The 20,341-nt window shown below is 48.7% G+C and overlaps 1 protein-coding gene across 2 annotated transcripts in view; it reads right to left on the bottom strand.

Moving 5' to 3' along the window:
- Positions 1 to 16,170, bottom strand: part of Hmgxb4 (HMG-box containing 4) — a 28,591-nt gene extending 12,421 nt beyond the window's left edge. Inside the window, exons 1-4 of one of the 2 annotated variants that reach the window (XM_004623871.2) lie at positions 16,056 to 16,170; positions 15,311 to 15,459; positions 14,818 to 14,896; positions 13,099 to 14,066 (exon numbers count right to left, since the gene is read on the bottom strand). In XM_004623871.2, coding sequence (XP_004623928.1) covers positions 13,099 to 14,066; positions 14,818 to 14,896; positions 15,311 to 15,459; positions 16,056 to 16,086 — 1,227 coding nt within the window. In that variant the 5' untranslated portion in view covers positions 16,087 to 16,170. Of the gene's footprint in view, positions 1 to 13,098; positions 14,067 to 14,599; positions 14,712 to 14,817; positions 14,901 to 15,310; positions 15,460 to 16,055 lie in introns of those variants that run through there. The other variant, XM_023717209.1, reaches the window with a different exon arrangement.
- Positions 16,171 to 20,341: the final 4,171 nt, after the last annotated feature.

Raw genomic sequence — 20,341 nt, 5'->3', positions numbered from 1 at the left:
GCTGGCATGTGGTACTGGAGGATTGAACCGCGGTCCCTGTGCTTTGCCAAGCTTGTTCCAAGTAGGTGCTTTAGACCACTGAGCCATCTCTCCAGCCCATGGACAAATCATTTTGAGGATAAGGAAAAGTAAACTCCGAGATATTCCTGTTGAGGCCTGCTGAGGGCCCCACGGCTAAGCCGACAGTTTCACACCAGGGCACCCACAACCCAGGTACCCAGACCCCCAGGGCTGCACCCTGTGGACCGGAAAGCGAACACATGGCTTCCTCCCAGGCACTGTTTCTGTCAGCTGCCACATCCTTCTTCTCCTTCTCTGCTGGTAATGGGGATGGAACCCAGGGCCCTCACCCTGAACTACAAACATGACTGTGTCTTCATCTACCTGGATCTGGCCCCATGAGACTCTGGTTCCTCCCCAAAGTCAGAATAACCATGGAAGGCCAATGTTTTGAATCCATCCAGGACATCAAGGCAACTACGACAGTGCAATTAAAAGTCAAGACCCTCCGGAGAGAGGACCCCAGAGCTGCTGCAGATAGCCATCACATGAGGGACGGGGCGCATGTGCGTACAGCGAAGGGGGGTTCTGAGAGGGATTAATGGGGGGCAACGAGTCTTTCGCTGGGAGAAGGGCTTTAACATCCACTGTATTTCTGTTCAAGGTTGGTATGTGCACGAGACATTTCACAGCTCACTTGGCCTTATCATAAAACTTACAAGGGAAGAGTCTAACAATATCCTCTCAAGTAGGTACAGCACTGTTCAGGCTCATCTGCCCACGCCCAAGGCCACCCAGAGCTGCACTGCAAGGTTGAGCTCCTGTGCAGTACGAGGTAACTGCACTTCTTGGCCAGTATGCCGGTCCAAGCCCACCCAGTGTGGGAAGGGGCTCCTCCCGCAGCTCTCACACATGGAATTGGCCAGCAGTTATTGGACAGGAGTACAGGGAAGTGGAATGGCACATAGTTTGGAGCATGAATTTGAGGCCCACGTCTCTCTCAGGAGGAAAAGAGCACAAACCGTGGAAATCACGAAATGTAGGGCTTGAGACTACCATTGTGTCCTAGGCACTTTATATGCTAATTTTTGATCTGAACAAAACATATAAGAAGGGATAACATCTCTGATATGATAGTCAAAGTACCTGATCGTAAAGAAGAAAAGCAGTAGTTAGAAAGATTTCAAAGGCAACAGAAAAAAGTAACTTATTAAAAGTACTCTCCACTGTTGGTATGAATGTAGACTGGTAAACCACTATGGAAATCAGTGTGGAGATCCCTCAAAAAGCTAGGATTGGAGGTCCTGTTCAACCCAGCTATTCTCCTCCTGGGTATTTTTCCAGAAGAACTGAAAACAACATACCACAGTCATATATGTACACCTATGTTCATAGCAGCACAGTTTGTCATTGCTAAATCTTGGAAAACCCAAATGCCCATCAACTGAGGAATGGATAAAAAAAGTTGTGATGTTTTTATACAATGGAGTATTCCTCAGCTATAAAAAAGGACAAACTCAAGGCTTATATAGGTAAATGCATGCAATTAGAGACCAGTCATAAGTGAAACAAGTCAGACCCACATGTGTAAACATCACATTGTCACCCTACTGTAAGAACCTGAAGAGTAAACAGAATCTGAAAGGTGTGATGGATACTGTGAAAGGGGAAGAACTGTTCCAAGGGAAGAACAGGGTGAGGGAAAGGGAGAACAAAGAAGGGAAAAAGAAAAATGTGTGCACATATGCAGGAGAGCTGGGCGATTATGACTGGATGGCTGAGCCCTGCTGGCCTCCTGAGGGAGCAGTTAATGATTAAATTTTTTTTCTTTTTTTAAAAATTTTTGAACAATTTTGCATGCTTATATCTGGTTAATTTGAACAACTAATTTGAAAACAACATGCAGTATAAAAACCATAACCACATTTCTATCACTTTGTTTAGTGAAATTCTGTATAGTTTCTAATTTTTTTATTATTATTTTTTATGCTAAGTAACCTTCCACTCATCCACTCAGACATGATTGAGTCTACTTCTTGGGAGCACATGGAGGCTACTGACCCTGGGCACAAGGCCAAGCATGCCTCCCACGTGAAGGCAGCTATAACAAGCAATCCTGTCACAGGAGTGGCCCTGGGAGCCTGGGAAGGCAGCATCTCAACTACCAGGGCGGGATCAAGGAAGCCACTGGGTGAGCGCGAAGGAAGGACCTGGGGCTGGCGGGGGAGAGCAGTGGGAGGGTGCTGGGCCAAGTGGATGCTGTGGCCCAGAGAAGAGACAGGTGGCGCCCAGGACAGGGTGCAGCAGAGGCTGCCCCAGGAGCGGCCATGCTGCAGGCCCTCAGAGAGAGGCCAGGAAGAGCAAGGGCAGGATGTGGGCAGCGGGACAGGAGCTGAAGAGCTCAGATAGGGGACTAGTGGGAAATGTGGTAAGCATGGGGGGCCTGTGCTTCAGGGACCAACAGGCTGAGGAGGCTTCTGACCACACTAATCACCAGCCCCACAGCTTCATTTACTGAGCTTTAGTGTTTCTCTAAGTAAGATGTAAACATCATTTAACTCAACGGTGCTCTACTCTGGGTTGGGCACAGCCAAAACTGGGACACAGGACTTAACAAACAGGACAAGAGGTCCTTGGTGCTACTCTGTGGTGGGCACAAAAAGGGCATCCAGTATTCTATTGTGCCCTCCCCATGTACAGGCAAGACTGGCAAGTAGGAAGGCTCCAGCCCCAATAGTATGCCGTGTAGTGAGGCAAAGGGTATAGTGCAGATGTGACTGGTATCCAGCGAGCATAATCTGAATTAAGTGAAAAGAGTATCGTCCTACTGAGGTCTGACCTTACCAGGCAGGCTGCTGAAAGAGACATAGCTAAGTGCCTCCAGAGAGCACCAGACTGACCCTAAAGTGCTGATGCAGAGGTGAAGGGCCCAGGACAGCTGCCAGGCAGTGAAGAGCCTTGCTGAGACTGACACCATCTGACTTCAGAGTGCGCTGAAGAGCTACAGTCACCAAGGTGGTGTGTGGCGGGTGAAGAGCAGACACACTGCCAGGGCAGCAGAGCCAACAGACAGAAGGGAGACAGCTTCCTGCGCTCAAGGCACAGGCAGCGCGGTGGAGGAGAAACCAGGGCATGCCTCACAAATGGTGCTGGACAGTTGGGCAGGCATGGTTCTTCTCCCCAACCCTCCCCTCAGAATAAAAAAAGAGGAAAGAAGGAAAGAATCTGGACACAGACTTGGTATCCTTTACAAAAGTGAACTCAAACTGAACCACAGACTTAAATGTAAAATGCAAAACTAAAACTCCTGGAGAAGCCAGCTAACCTTGGGGGATGCCCTTCCCCCACCACACACACAGGGTCTTGCTATGTAGCCAGGCTAGCTTTAGATTCGCCGCAGTGCTCTTTCCTCAGCCTCCTGAGTGCTGGGATCACAAGTGTCTACCACCACACCTGCCTTAGTGATTCTTTCTTCTAGATACAACACCAAGGGCATGAGCCGTGACAGAAAGGACTGATTAGCTGGACTTCATTAAAATTAAAAACTTCTGGGGCTGGTGAGATGGCTCAGTGGTCTAAAGCACCTACATAGAACAAGCTAAGCAAAAACACAGGGACCGCGGTTCAATCCCCAGCACCACATGCCAGCCAGCCCCGCCCCCTGCTGGGCTGAACTGGCCACACACACACACAAAATAAATAAATAAAGATAAAATATTAAAATAAATAAATAAATAAATAAAATAAAATTAAAAACTTCTGGGCTGGCCTAATAGCTCAGCGGATTAAAGCACCTGCAAGCAGGTACAGGGGCCTAGGGTTTGATTCCTGGGCCTGCTATGCTAGTCCTGCCTCCGGGGTGCACTGAGATGGCAACTGAGACTGGGTGTGGTGTGCGCAGCACCTGTAATCTCAGCTCTTGGGAGGCTGTAAACAGGTGGATCACTACGAGTGGGATCTAGTAGCAAGACCCCGAGCACCGTGCAGACCCTTCCCTAAAATACAGAAACTTCTGCTCTGGGAAAGACATAGTTAAGACAATGAAAAGAAAATCTGCAGATTAAGAGAAAATATTTGCAGAAGACATTCTGATAAAGGAACATTTCCAAAATATTCAAAGAACTCTTAAAACTCAACAGTAAGAAGACAACATGATTATAAACACTGAGATGAAGACTGAAGAGACCCCTTGCCAAGAGAGATGCTGAACACACAGGAGAAGACCCTCCACTTCCATGTCACTGGCAAAATGCAAACTCAGACAACACTGAGTCCTTTTAGACCCTAACACAGCCAGAACGCAGAGCCCCAGCCACACTGTGCCCCAGAAGACCGGGCACAGCTGGCCACTTACTCCTCCAGGCTGCCAAGCTGCAGGACTGCCCTGTGGGACAGCTTGGGTTTCTCACGAAGTTCGCCATGCTCCTTGGCCCTGACCCAAAGGAGTGACCACGGAACTCACACAAGCACCCTGAGCGTCTGTCTGGTGGGGTTTCTCAATCACTGCCAATACCTGCTCTAAAGAAGTCAACTCTTACAGCTTCCTGAAAAAAAAATTCAGATGAAACAGAAACCATGTTTAAGCTAGAATTAGGGAGAAAACCAAACCCCAAGAGAGACAAACAGCAGCCTCTGGCCTTGAACTTGAAGTTTCCACAAATGTCTCTGCTGGGGGCCACACCATCAGCCACTCCATCCCAGAAGTCACACCTTGAGGCAACGGGCAGAGGACCATTTATAAGTTACTCCCCAGGGAGCTTCTGTGTGGACTTCTCCATGTGCAGTTCACTGCCAAGAGGTATTCTCACATCTGTGGGCAATGCAATTAAAAAAGTCATGGCTCTGCAATACGCCATGCTGACATCACGTTGGAGAGCATCCTGTGCCCGCTGCCCAGGTCCTGCTGGCCTTCATGTGATGCTCCCCAAGGGATCTGCAAGGCAACAGGCCACTCCTGCACGGAGCGCATGAGCTGACTTCAACCCACGTGTGGAGTGGGCCTAAGGAAAAGCTTAGACCAGTGTTCAAAGGCAAAAAGACACAGGAGGATGCATCTGTGCTGACAAAACCTCTCTCCAGATTCCAAGCCAAGGCTGCCGATTCCACTCTAGGCTTTCTTGTGCAAGAAAACACATCATGCCCACGAGTCACAGCGAAATACAGACTGTGCTTTAATCAATATTACTATTTTGAAACTATGAATCTACTTTATTATCAGCAGCAATTGCCTGCAAAAAGCCTACCCACTAACTATGACCCTGGATCAAATTTGGCAGCCAGGATCTCCACTCAGATGTTCCATGAAGTACGCTACCATCTCAAGCCATTTTAAAGGTAACTTGGTAGCCACATGTGGTAGTACATACCTAATAATCCCACCACTATAGGAGGCTGGGGCACATGGAATGCTAGCCAGAGCTCAGGTTGTACAGTTTAGCAGCCCAAAAGATCTTCCTCAAAAAAAAGCATACATACATACATACATACATACATACATGAATGGATGGATGGATGGATGGGCTGGGAATATAGTGCACCGTGAAGACACTGGGTTCAATGGTCCACAGTGCCACAAAGGAACAAAACAAAACAAAACAAAAAGCAATGACAAGCCGAGCAAACCAAAGGCAAATTCTTAATTGTTTTTGGGACACAGAACTCTGAGAATCTGATGAAAATCCCTCTTTTCCTTTTTTCTTTTCGGTACTGGGGATGGAACTCAGGACCTTGTATTTGCCAGGCAGGCATTTATGCCACTGAGCTATCTCTCTAGCCCAAAAAATCCCTCTTCATAACTAGTTCAAAATCTAATTTGTCAGGATAAAACATCTGGTGCTAACGGTACCACACAGCTTACGAGTCTTAAAAAGATGGCCTTTCTTTTCTTAAGGTAGAAGCCAGTCCCTTCAGTCTCTAAAGCAGAACTGTATCATTGAGGAGACACTGTTACAGGAGCTTTGTCTAAAGAAACACCTGGAAACTTTGTAGCAGCCTGGGAAACAGGTCAGAGCTCCATCCCGGAGGGCTAAACTCAGGTCCTCACTGCCCCAACTTGCTGAGATCCCGAATCATGACCTAGCTCAGGGAAAGGTGAACAAGGTTTTTTCTCTTTCTTTTTTTGTGGCCAGCTCAGCTAGCCCTGGGGGTGGGGCTGGCGCCATGCTGGGATTACACAGCCCTGGGCTTTGCCTAAACTGGCGCTTTAGACTGCTGAACTATCTTGCTGGCTCCATGAACAAGGTTTTCACACTGAAGCTCTTGCTTTAGATAGTTTGAATACAAATCCTGCAGTGTGTATGATATTCCTGCTGGCTCTCACCATGGAATGGAATGAACAGCCTTTCTGTTGAGTCCAAGCGCACAGAACCCCATTCCTGCCTGCCACTGGTGGGGGTGCACCCTGGAGGTTACCTCCCTTCCCTGCCTTCTCCTGGGAACAGTCACATGCACAGCCAGCAATGACCTGAGCCTCCACTGACAAGATGTGGTGCAAAATGAGTGCAGGGCCAGGACCACACTAAAAACTCCCCACACAGGAACCTGGCAGGGATAGCCAGTGCGGCCGGTGTCCCACCCTCCTTGAAGGCAGCCTCCAGCCACGCCGCTGCCGCCAGTCATTCTTCCCCCACTGCTGGCTTTGCTTTTGGTTCAGACATTTTGGGGCCCCCAAAGGTCCTGTAACCTCCAACAGTTCTCCATCTTATTTTCTTCAGCTTCTCTTTCCCACAAAGAGGAACTCTGCTCCTGGCACGTTCCCCAGCTGACACTTTCCAGCCTCTCTCACATAGCCTGAGCCCCAGCCCACGAGAGAAACCCTTCCTTTCTCCTCCACCCCCTCGGCAGTGCATGAGGGACTGGCCTTGTTCTCACCCAGGGGGGATCTGCACTGCTGCATGTGGGAAGCAGGGTCCTCACTTTAAAAGTAGAGAGCAGAGGGGTCACAGGGCTCTTCTTGACCTTCACCAGTGAGCAACCAGCTGGAGGAGACTCATACTGTCACACCTGCTTTTGCTCCTTAAAGACATGCTTGCCTTCTGTTAACTGTTCCCAAAGAGGCACTATGCAGTCGGGTCCCCTGGAGGCGAGTGGACACTGAGCTGGTATGAGACACAGTACAACAGCCTTGCTGAGTCCGTGCAACATAGGAAGTGACTGGCTACAGAGAGTTCTAAAAGGGTGTCTTCCCATGCATTTGTGCTTCTTAGAACTTGGGATATAAGCAGCAGCAATTTTTTTTTTTTTTTTTTTTCCAGTACTGGGGATTGAACTCAGAATCTATTCTACTGAGCTATCTCCCCAGCCTCGAGCAGCAGCAATTCTAACAGCAGCCAACATCTGCTGAGTGTGCTCCGAGCCACACACATTATCAGTATCAGGAATGTAACCAAAACAGCCTTATTTTATTTGTGAACAAACAGAAACAAGGAAGCATCCCAAGGGAACAGGGCTGGAAAGGGGCAGATTTGGGTCAGAAACCACCCATGCTGGACCTGAGACCAAGCTTCCCACTGCTTATCTTTCTGCTTTAAAATTCCCTTTTTGGTTTTAAAACAGGTACTCCTTATGCAGCTCCTTAGCCCAAGGTCTAACCGCAAAACTGCAGTTCAGGCCACCCTTGAACTCACTCATGTAGTGCAGACTGGCCTTGAACTCATGGTGATTCTTCTGCCTCGCATCCTGAATGCTGGAGTCATGGGCATGCCACCATGCCTGGGCCACGTCTCATGTTAGATTTCAGACCATGAGACCCTAATAACCTGAGCTGGTTTTCTTTGATGTAGGGTATGTTCTTATCTTTGTCAAGACGTGCTATGAGGGCTGGGGAGATAGCTCAGTAGAATAAGCACTTGCCTGGCAAGTGCAAGGTCCTGAGTTCAATCCCAGGTACCACACAAAAAAAAAAAAAAAAAAAAGACATGCTATGACACCAGGTAATCTTGTGGCATGTGACTGCAGAGGGGACAAGACAGACCTGAGGCTAAGGAAACCTGTGCTGAAATCCTGGCTGTGCGTGTCCATCACACAGGCCTATGGGCAGCTGCCAAGCAAGCCTGGAACCCCAGCACAGAGCAGGCACTCAGGTGGCTACCGACCCTCCCCATCTGTCGCTGCTTCTCAGCCATATTGCCTGAGGTAGAGCCCACGAAACACAGCTGTAAGTTGGCTTTAGATCAGTTTGCCAGAGGTGCAAGACAAGTGTGCTGCTGCCAGCGTTCCACTGTTGCCCTGCTGCAGAAGGGCACAGCGGCACAAAGCGTGCGAGGAGCTCCTCTTGACTAAGGAGGACTAAAGTGGCTGTGTCTGCACTGACAGAAAGCATCCGTTCCAAGGTGATGATCCTTAGCTGGAGATCAGCAAGACATCACTATGTGACCTCTCTACCTTCCTTAGAAAGCAGGACTCAAAACATACAAACTCTGGCAGCAAAACAAGAAAGCAAAAAAAACGAAATCGAGCCTGTCAACAAGTCACCAGGGCAACCACCTCCTTCCCAGAAGGAACCCTTTTCCTTCTCTGCACCCCCGCATCCCAAAGCAGGAGCTCCTGCCGTGTACTCTACCTTCCCAGCCTGGCTGACACTGGACACTGGGGCAGGCAACTCCCAGCTGTCCACCCTGCCCTGCTGCTCCAGAAACACAAGCGTGCCCCTCCCCTTCCCCGCCCTCATGCCAGTGTCCTACATCATCTGTCCTGGGCTCAATCTCCTCCTACCCAGCGTGTGTCAAGTATCACACACAGACTCTCAATTCATAACCTAGTTCCAACCGTTCTACTCAGCTCTGGGCCTTACATCTCCATGCTCTCTGGAGCTTGCCACCTGCTCCATGAGGTGCAAAGCCCCTGAACCTGCCTGGCTTCTGGTACCTTTGTGGGTTTTCACGCAGTACTTGGTCTGGCTTATCACAGCAGTCACCAAAACTCGGCTCTGTAAGGACATGGTTCTGCTGAAGGAGCACACTGGTTCCTAACACTGGGAACAACAGGAGGCAGCAGCTCACAAGGCAGCCAACGGGTGTCAGCTGGCAGCTTCCCTGCATTGCTCCCACATCCGTGTGCTTGGTGAACCCCACAGCACTCCTCCCAGAGCACCCCAGCCAGCTGCAGCCCCTAGTGCTGCACTTAATCTTCAGCATCCCCAGGAGGCGGGAGAGGCAAGGTTGCTGTTACCCCCAGCTCAGTCTGCTGGGGACGCCACAGGTCCTGCCCAGCAATATGAGCCAAGACCTGGATGAAGCAGGCGGGTTCCACAGCCCAGTTCCTGATGTGTGACAGCTCCAGGTTTTCACTCTCTCCTGACTGCTGTTCTTCTCCATCTTTTTTTTTTTTTTTTAATAGTTTTTTGCTCCTCCAATCTAAAGTCAAACAGCCCTCCAGGGCCTTCAGCATTTCTACCCTCTGCTTTCAGGGGCCTGAGGGAATGGTCTGCCTGAGGCTTCTTTTCTCTGGCAGCCCTGTGCCTAATTTCTGGAGTTCTTCATACTGAAGCAAAGCTCATGAAAGGATATTTTCAAGCCTCCACAGAATTATTTTTTTTTCCCTGTACTAGGGATCAAACTTAGAACCTTGTGCTTGCCAGACAGTTGTGCCTCTCAGCCATCTTCTCCGCCCTTTGTAGGAAATTTTTGTGTCCAGGTCAGGTTTAAAAAACGTGAGAAGTGGCTGAAGCTGGAGATGGAGCACACGTACAGGGCGAAGGCCATGGCCGCCTGCGAGCACGGAGAGCATCCTGCTGTAGGCGAGGTGGGCCAGCAAACAAGCTGTCAGGCAGAGGGGCCTGGCTGCCTCCAGCCTCCAGGTATGAATGAACACCCCGCAGGCAGGCAGGCAGGCAGGCAGGCAGGCAGGCAGGCAGGCAGGCAGGCAGGCGCTGGGTGGCTCCTTTTCTCCCACCTGGACGGAGCCCCGCCTAGCCTGCGCTTTCCTCATGCTGACTCTCGTCTTCACTTCTGCACTCCCCACTGCCCTCACCCTGGAAATCTGAGAGCTGCTCTACACGTCCCAAAGATCACAGTAAGTACGCTACAAACATGCTTCATAAATAAATTACTAGAGTAAGATCATTTCAGATTTTGGTCAGTCACAATCAAATATAAACTTTTTAAAAAATCACTTACTGATTTATTTATTTGGCACAGGGCTACCATGAAGCTCAGACTCAGAGTGATCCTCCTGTCTCAGCCTCCCCAGTGCTGGGATTACAGATGTGTGTCACCACACCCACTTTCAGTGGCCGGCACAGCACGCCAGGGGTTCTGGAGCTGACTCGGCGTGAGGTACTGGGGATGGAACCCGGGTCCAAGCAGGTAGATTGCCGAGCTACCTCCCTACCCCTCGAGTATTAACTGATATTAGGGTTTTCATTATAAACTAAAAACCCCATGGGATATGAAGTCCAGCAGGTCCTGACCTGAGGAAGTGGCTTATCTCCTGGGAGTCAGGTACCCACTAGACTCACTCGTGTCTCCAGGGCCCCACACCCTGCTCTCTCTTCCCTCAAATCTCTTTGGGGTCTGCCTCTCCACTTGTGTTCTCTTAGGCTTTTATTATTGACCATCTGGACCATCAGGATCCCCTGCATGGTCTGTCACAAGCCTAACCAACCTGAACAGCTGTCAAGTTAAGTTATTCTTTGTATGAAAACTAAATTATGCTCACAAACCATGACGTACCCACAGCCAAGGAGCCTTATTCTAGCACTCAAGATTCTCTACAATCTATTTCCAGCCTATCTTCTCAACAGGATGTTTTTGTCCTTACGTTCATTTACTTGACACATAGAAAATGGTTACCGAAATAAAATTAAAAAAAAAAAAAAGGGGCTGGTGAGATGGCTTAGTGGTCTAAAGCACCTACTTAGAACAAGCTCAGCAAAGCACAGGGACCACAGTTCAATCCCCCAGCACCACATGCCAGCCAGCCCCGCCCCCTGGTGGGCTGAGCTGGCCACACACACACACACACACACACACACACACAAATAAATAAATAAAATTAAAAAAATAAATAAAAAGAAAATGGTTACCGAGGATTCTGAGGAGCTGAGGACACATTAAGGTGACCGAGAGAAGATGGTGCATGTACAAATACAGCTTCCATATGAGGAAGAAAATGCAAAAGTTGGGTGTGTTGGCACAAGCTTGTAATCCCAATAGTTAGGAGGCTGAGGCAGGAGGATTGTTGTGAGTTTGAGATAGCCTGGCTACAAAGTGAGCTCAAGGCCAGCCTGACCTACATGGTGAGACCCTGTGTCAAAAAAAGCAAAAAGCAAAAAAAAAAAAAAAAAAAAAAAAGAGAGGCACCAGGCACCGTGGGAGTTGAGATGCTATTGGGAAGGCCCAGCTGCAGGACGTGAGCGGAGGAGCAGGGACACCAACCTTCAAGCCTGGGTCCAATGGTTCACTCAGTTCTGGGCCTTACATGTGCAGAAGAACGAAGGGAGACTGTTCAGGAAAGCAGCCAAGGCCCGCGGGGCCCAGAAGCCGACTGACCGGAGGTAAAGCCGGAGTGGCAGGGTGAGGGCTGAACCCAGGCCGCTATGAGTGTGTAGCACAAGTCTGGACCATGCGTTTACTTGTTCACCAAAGAGTGCACACGTGTGCTCAGCAGTGGGAACAAGGCTGCAGCCGCTGCTTTTCAGCACTTTTCTGTGCTGCTTCCCAAGCAGTTCCCTGCCTCCACCAACAGCCTCTCTCCTCTTGGCCAGAAGGGCTTGTCTTCCCCTCTGGCTCCTGGAGAAACCTACACAGGCCCAGGGCGCCCCCCAGCACTCTGGGAGGCAGGAAGATCCCACAGGTTCAGCCTAGCCAGGGCCACAGTGCATGAGTGTGTCTCAGAACAGAAAAGCTGCCTGCCAAGCGAGGGGCCCTCAGTTTGAGTCCTGGTACCCAAAAAAAGTAAAGTGGTTGGTGGCTCTATCCCCAGTGCCTGCTCTGCCCGACCATCCAAGGGCTCGGTGCTGGGAAGATTAACTGGCATCTCACAGACAGAAATAAAATTCCCATTTCCAAGTTCACAATATATCTGATCACCACTGAACTTTCCTTGATTTTATCGGATATTTCAGTTTTCAAAAATATGAGCTGAAGAGAATCGTTCTTAGGTGGCAAAACTCATTTTTTTCTTTCTACTATTTTGTGTTTACAAAATTTCTTTTTATTTGTTATATTTTGTCTCAGAATAAGATCTCATCACTTTTTTTTGTATTTTAGTACAGGGTCTACAGGTTGTCACTACATAGATCAGACTCGTAGTGATTCACCTGAGTTCAGCCTCCCAAGAGGTGGGATTACAGGCGCGTGCCACCATGCCCAGTCTCAATCACTGTCTCGGTGTGCCCCAGGGGCAGGGCTGGCACGGCACACTGGGGATTGACCCCCAGCTGCTATGTTTGCTTAAGCATGTGCTTAAATCCACTGAGCTATTTGGCCAGCCCTAAGATTTCTTTACTTTTAAATGATGGAATTTATATCTTTCTATAAAAGTAAGCTACTACTTGGATTACAAAGACACAATGTCTCCTGGTATTTTTACAGTGGGAATCTGAGGACATAGCCACCAGACCCTGAACTACAACTGCTAGAAACCGCAGTTGTGGGCAAAAACACCAAAGCTAGGTGAAGGTTTCCTCACTCCCTCTCCAGGGGACAGGGCTCCCCGAGGCCAGAACTGGCCCTCCTGGGGCCAGCGAGGGAGGCTGACAGCAGGATGAATGCCGGGGTGCTGTCAGCTGCTGCCGCCACCCTGAAGGATTGTTACACCACGGATTCTGAGGCCCTGCTTTTCCAAAATGCATCCCAAAGACCCCTGATCACATCTCTCTGCTGCCTTGGCAGGCAGCACTGCTGAGGCAGAGAAGGAAGCTGAGATCTGCTCCTGTGAATTTTAAGAAGCTGGTTTCCCCAGCCGGACTGGCAGGCTGGGCGAGTTACTATTAAGAAACCCATAAATAAGAACGACCACTTATTTCTGTACCAGGCAGACGCAGCTCCTGCAGTGCTCCCCACATTCCATCCAGCCCTGGGAAGCCCCCAGGTGCCCTCCTCAGCAGGACTGGTTTCATCTCTGACCAACCTTGCCCCCCTTCAAAAAACATTTTACCTTTTCTCCCCTCTCTCTCTCTCTGTCCCTCTCTTCCTTTTTCTTCTTTCTCTCTGCATGCCCCTCTGTTGGGAGGTTCAGAGTCGTTGGGACAGGGGCAGCGGCAGCCCCAGTGCAGGTGATGCTGGGAGGGGGGCCAGGTGTCACTGTGATGTCACTTGCGGTGGCAGCAGGCAGCCCCGAGCTTCTCCTGGACTTGGAGTGCCTCTTCTCTCTATGCTTCTCCTTGTCCTTTTTCTTTTTGCTTTTCTTCGACTTCTTTTTCTTCTTGATTTCCCGGTAAGAATCATCTATGACCAACTCGCCTGCCTCCAGCTCTCCACCCGAGGATGAGTCCGACTCCACCAGAATTGGCTCAAGCCCTGAAAGGTCAAGGCTGGCACTGTGGGCTTCTCGGAACGGGGCAGCTTCAGACCCACAGACTTCAGGGCCAGGTGACGAGTGAGGGTCTGAGGACGACTTGTGCTTCTTCCGGGCCGTTTTCAGCAAACTCTGGAACTCATGTCCTAGGAGCACAGTCCCCTGCTCATCCCGAGCTGACTTTTTAGTGGATTTTTTCACAGCTGCCTGTTGAGAAGGGTACTGAAAAGACTCCTCCTCGACAGAGCTGCTTCCTTTCTCCTTTGGTGAAAGAATCAGTTTCATCTTCAGGCCATCAGGCTCACGCAGGGTCAAGGTCTCTGTGTTCACATAGAGCGGTTTCATCTTCTTGGATTTGTGGGAGCTGCTGTCCTCCAGGGGGGCGTCCCCACTGCTGACACTGCCCTTCTTCCTGTGGTGCTCCCGTTTACTCTCTGAGTGGCTCGTGTGGCTGGAGGAGCCAGAGGACTTCTCCCCTGCCTTTCTGGGGTGCTTGGCGCTGGCTGCCAGTGGGGAAGTGATTGCTTTCAACAGGTCCATAGCTGTGTCAGCGGCCTGTGGACTGGACCTTTTCTTTTTCTTTTGTGCCAATTCCAAAGAAGAAATGTCTAGAAATAATTGGGAGGAGCGCCTGTTAACAAGACAGGAGCAGTTTCTACCAAGTGTCCTCCCTCACCAAAGACACCCAGCTAACGCGAGAAAGAGGCTGAATGACCAAGGGGAGGCCTTTGGTTCCTAATGCTTGGAGCTGGCGCCCACATGCTGCTCGGCTTAGTAGACTCTGCCTTAGCCCCTGGAGACCACTCTTGCCACTAATGTTGTTTCTCTTCACTGAGTCTTCACAAGCAACCAGAGAGCACCCAGAAGAACAGACTACAGCTGTGGGTTAGGGGAGTTATGCCTTAGGTTAGAGTGCTGACAGAGGGTTATTGGTTTGGGTCCAGAACTGACTCACCCCAGCACAAGGTTAGTCTCACCAGTGTCAGCAGAGCGCAGCTAGGACACTGGCTTTGTGAGTGGCTCTGCCCTGAGAATCGACCCACAGGTGCAGGCTGGAGGGCCCAGGGCTACATTGGCAAAGGGATGCTAGATGACAACGGCACAGATAAGTGGATGGTTGGGGTGAGAAGGAACCTGGTACCTGTGTATCACAAATGAAGACTGTTCTTCTATGCTGAAGCCTCCACAATACCAGCCCTCCACCTCTCCTCCTTCACACTGGTTTATCGGCACTCAGAACAAGAACCACTGTCCTGTTAAATAGGCCACTGAGTCAGCAACATCTGGATCCTTCTCCCCTACCCCGACTCCAAGAGCCAGCGATGCATCTCTCCCGCCTGTGGCCCTCCCCGGCCTTACCTCCATGGTGGTAGTCATCTGGGGAATGCTTCCTCTTCTTCTTGTGTGTGTCCGTCCCCAAGAAGCACAGCTCACTATCCTGTAACCAAAGAGAAGGACCAGATGCTGAGAGGACTGAGTGGGGAGGGAGTACTGCACAGGCTGGCAGGCTTGAGGCCCTGGGTTTGAGCCCGTACAAGGAAGGGGAAGAAGTACGTAAGGCAAAAGCAGTGTGGAGCCACTGTTGTTCTCAGGTGGGTTTTGACTTCACAGAATTTAGGTACAGCACAGCAAATGACAAATACAGATATGGGCAGCATTTACAGATACTCTCCCTTCACGCATTAGGAAATGTGTTAATTTTACAATGTCTGAACTCAAATGTTTGTTTTATTTTATTATTTTTTATTTTTTTGTAGTATCAGGGATAGAACTCAGGACCTTGCGCTTGCCAGGTAGGCGCTTATGCCGCTGAGCTGTATCCCGGCCCTGAATTCAAATGTTTAGAACTTACCTTAAACTTCTTCTTGGAAGAACTCCTGACCTGAGCGGCGATCTCTTCCTCTTCCCTTAAGAAATCCTTGTAAGAACGTCTCTTTTCTCGTTGACTTCGGCCGGCCGCAAGTCCTATGTCCTCACAGCTGTGGTCACCATCAAAGCAATCTGAGGAGCACAAGTCCATGTGGGGAAGGGAATGAGGAGGGTGAGCAGCACCCAACGGTCCCTCTATTTCCAGATTAAAATTACATTTCACTCAGTTCACCGAGACACTGGGCTAGATCCAGAGGGACCAGAGCATTTCTCGACGACCTGGCTGCAAACAGAAGTCAAACCTGAAGAAACCACGCTTCCATGCTATGAAAGGCCCCACGTGCATCCTTGGGTACAGTTCTCAGTTGTGCTCTGGTGAGTGGACTCAGACTTCAGAGGGAGGGCAGAAAGAGCAAAGGTCCTGTGCTGTGGTTGCTGCTCTGTGGGAATCCAGGCGTGTTCCGGCCCCAGACTCCTGCACAGGGAGCTGGCATGGGCAAGAGTGCTGCAGGACTCACCCGAGAGCCTGAGAGGCTCGTGTCGGAACCCTGTCTTGGTTTTCGTTTCCACGGGCCTACTTTGGGGATGACGTGGAGGCTCGTGTCAGCACCACTGTGGACTGGCCCATGGAGCGCAGGCTGCGGTGCCCGGGGCTGGTCTCTATTCCACGGCCGCAAGGCCCGAAGAGCACACCCGCTGGGAAAGCTTCTCAGGTTAAGGGGTCATACCTTCTTTCTTCTCGGAGTCATCATAAGCCATGGTGGTCCTGCAGGGCTTTGAGCATGTGTCACTGTCCAGGCTCCTTCCGTCTACAGGACCAGGTCTGAGAAACAAAGAAGGAAAACCTTCCTGTAATGTGAAATCACGTGGAGAAGCAACCTTCCAGGAGAAAATTTGCAGTGATCCAGGGCAGACTGGAAGGGCAGCAAGAAATAAGGGGTGTCTTGTCGCCTCCTCTTTCTGTTTGTAATACACTAGGGTTGAAACCACAGCAGGTATGCTACACTTAATTGGATGTGACTCACAAATCATGACTCACTTGGTGAAGCACAGGAAATACTTCTTAGTTAAAAAAAACTTCCAAAATGAGAGTTTTTAAAGAGCCAACAGGACTGACAACATGAAGATGAGGTAAAACTGACAGAATCAGAGGGTTGGGTTTAGTTGTGGTTATAAGATGCAGAGAGGGCAAGATAGACGACAAGAACACTGATGACCTCAAAACCCTACGGCTCAACGGTCAGCCAGGAGGCCCGCTGTGCTACAACTTAAGCACAAATGATAATGCAGGACACTGGCATTTTTATTGGGTGGTATGACTTTGTGGAAATGCTTAAGAGATGTAGCAGAGGGAAACTTCTTAAAGTAGCTGGCCATATGACAGCTCTCAACGCTCACAAGCCTTTCTCAAACACCACTTGTCCACTGGCGACAAGATGTATATGATGTTAAGATTTTCACTTCTTAGAATTACTGTAATTTAAATGTAATTTTATTGAGGGAGTATGGTAATCAAACTTAGGACCTCAAGCTTGTTGGGCAAGTGCTGCACCACTGACTAAATTCCCAGCCCAAATGTTGGATAATATTGTATTAAATACTTGGTTTTTTTTGGTGTTCAAGTTTAACATTCATTTGGACTTTGAAGAGGACAATCTTACATACTGTACCATATATAAGTAAAATTCTTTTTTTTTTTTTTTGTATTTTAGGGAAAGATCTACAGGGTGTTTAGGGTCTAAATACTAGATTGGACTCCTAGTGATCTTCCTGTTTACAGTCTCCCAAGAGCTGGGATTACAGGTGTGCCGAGTCTCAACTGCCATCTCAGCATGCCCCAGGGGGCCGGGCTGGCACGGCAGGCCTGGGGATTGAACCTCCAGCCCCTGTGCCTGCCTGCAGGTACTTTAATCAGCTGAACTATTTGGCTAGCCCTATAAATAAAATTCTTTAAATATTTTAAGGACAAGCAGCAAAGTCTCTGTAGGAAATTTAATTTTTTTTTTTTGAGACAGGGTCTCAGTATGCAGTTTGGGCTGGACTTATGCTCACTTTTATAGCCCCCAGGCTGGTCTTGAACTTGCAGAGATTCTCCTGGCTCAACCTCCCAAGGGCTAAGATTATAGATGTGTACTACCACGGTCAGTTCCTGGGCGCATGGTTGGCTTGCCCAGGGATTCAGGCTGAGACTGCAGGGCATGTGGGGCTGGGGATCAAACTCGGGTCCTTGCGCTTGCCAGGTAGGTGCTTATGCCTCTGAACTATCTTTTTAGACCCAGGAAATTTAAATTATACATTAATCCTGAAAATGCCCTCACCAGCTAGTTAAATGTTTAAAAGCTGATTTAACTGGTCATTCATTTCACTTTTACTTTACCTTCAGCACTGTGAGCTGGGTGTAGCAACACCGAAGGACACTTCAAAGACACTACTAATCCCTTTGGGGAGGTGAGGGTGATACTGAAGTACTCTATGTGACTTTTGTGGGAAGGAAGGCAAATTCGATAACAAAGGAAACTTTCATAGTAACAATTAAAAAACCAAAAGGTCTGATAAAATACAATGCATAAGTAGGTCTAAGCTGAAAACAGAAAAGAAAAAAAAAGTGTTACCAAGAATGATTAGAGAAAATACACAAACAAGTTTTTTTTTCCCTTTTCTGAGAGGTGAAATGAAAGACTTTTGCTCAAGGTTAGAAAAGCTACAGTGAGGCAAACTAAATATCATTTTAAAGAAAACCGGGAAATTCTTTGCTCAAAGGTCTTGTCATGGAAACAGAGAGGACCTAAGTTCAGGCCTCATATAAAATTGTGGTTGGCTTTCCAAGTCCAGCACATAACTACTGCACTTCCTCAAGCAGGGACCACTGTCCTCCCTTCCCACCCACATGGTGCTGTCTCCACAAGGGGTAAAAGGCGACATGGGGAATCACAGCTACTCATTTGACAATGGACAGGCTCTTGTTGGCACTAAAATACTGCGTTTATTAGAAAAATATCTGGATCACATTGATTTTCACATGCTGATAAAGAACTGCTACAGCTTAAGACTTTCAGCTAAATACTTTTCATATCAAATTAATTTTGGCAAAAAATAAGAAATAATGTCAAAAAATAAAAACAACCCCCTTTCAGTGCCATAAAGATAAGCTGTTAACCCATGGTCAACAACAAAATACACTCTAAAAACGTACGCAAAGGCAGGTCTAGGACTCATGAGCGGCCCTTCCTGGTAACATCGCCACTAAGCAGGGATGAGCAGCCTACGGCAAGAAGAAAGCACCAGTACAGCGACATTCAAGACGGCAGTGCCGAGCAAGAAAGATACTCACTGCCCAGTAACTGACTGCTTGAGAAACTAGTGACTCTTAAAAGCTATGGAAAGGAGTACAGAACTAGGGTCTGCGGCTCAGGGGCTAGCCAGTGGCGTTCTGCATTAGAATTAGGCCCGCTACTGTTGCAACCTTACAATGCAGAGCATTTTACAGATTACAGGATAAATACCTTAGGGAAAAAAAAAGGCCTGAATACAAGTCCTACTCACTGAAGAACTGGGCCAGCCGAGATCAAGAGCCACTTGGGACCAAATCACTCGCAGCCTGGGCAGACTGAGGGGTTGTCAATTTTCAAGGTCTTTAAAGTTAGGTTATCATTGAAGTTTGAGGGTTAATTGTGACTTGTAAGATAAAGACGAGATCAGAAAAAGAAGCCTGGAGCAGCAGCAGAAGAGGGAGGCAGAGTTCAGGTAGCTGTTCACAAAAGGGAACCCCATCTTCCTCCTAGGTTTTCAATGTTACCCATAGGTAACATGCTCAGGGTTCAGGGGCAGGAAGTAGATTGTGAGGGTTAATGAGGTGAAATATCAGGCTCAGGCTCAGTTTTCACATTAGAAAACAGAGTTCTAGGGGGGGCCAGGGAGATGACTCAGTGGAATAAGCACTTCCCCGGCAAGTGCAAGGGCCTGAGTTCAATCCTTGGTTCCGCAAAAAAAAAAAAAAAAAAAAAAAAAAAGAGAAAAAGAAAAAGAAAAAGAAAACAGAATTACATTAAATGTTGGCAAATGTAAGAAGTGTTCAAACTCATTCTCCTAAATTCTGTAATTTTGTAGTTTACAAAATTCAATGTCATTATTGAATTTATCCAAGAGGCAGGGATAATTTTACGACTGTCTCAGTGTGCTAGAAAACAACAGTGTAGGTTTATTACTGAATAGGTTACAGGAAAAACATGCCACTTAAAAAACTGCATGCTTAGGAAATGTGCAATTATCAATTGGCTCTTCTTGGACTTTTCTTCAGGACTAGAGAAAGGGGGGCACAGCTGGTCCTCCAGTTGGAGATCAAAGTGTGTTCAGACACAGGATTTCAGAATGACCAAAATATTTATGGAAAAGGTTAAAATCATCAATGTTTGACTGTTTTGAAAACTCAAACTGTAAAATACTGAAAACGTTGCACAGGGTGATGTCTTGGAGGTAGTTGGAACCCCAGCGATGGCTTGTGTGTGTCCCCATCCCAGAATATAGTTTAGGATTGAAGAAGAGGAAACAAAATAAGCCCCCTCAAGTGGGCAGAAGTGAAATCTTCTGATTTAGGTCTGTCCAAGATTTGGGCTCCGTCTAAGGCTTCTTTTCTTCCGACATCCTGTTCAGGATCACAACTCGTCAGGCACATCTCTGAAATTCTGCTGCTGCTTCTTGGGCAGGCGCAGCGGGGTCTTCTCCTCTGCATCCGGATCCTCTCCCTCCTCTTCACGCAGGTTCCTTGAGAAGGACCAGCACCACGTACAAATCCTCGTCCAAGCCAGGCCCGCGAAGACTGGCAATGACACGCGCTCGCGGCGAGCGATCAACAGGCTTTCTGTGGGATTCGGTCGGTGTTACTGTCGGGGGAAATACACCCAGCCGCCATCGGAGAGGAGGAAGAGGTTTCTTCTCCTTCGTGGTGCAAATCGAGTGAATCTACAAGTAGCAGCCGCGGACGGCACGGGGCGTGCGGGGAGGAAGCTCCCGAGGG

Source organism: Octodon degus, unplaced genomic scaffold (genome assembly GCF_000260255.1).
Source record: "Octodon degus isolate 3935 unplaced genomic scaffold, OctDeg1.0 scaffold00004, whole genome shotgun sequence".
NCBI lineage: Eukaryota > Metazoa > Chordata > Mammalia > Rodentia > Octodontidae > Octodon > Octodon degus.
Note: the sequence above shows the minus strand (reverse complement) of the source record. Positions and strands in the feature narration are given on the sequence as shown.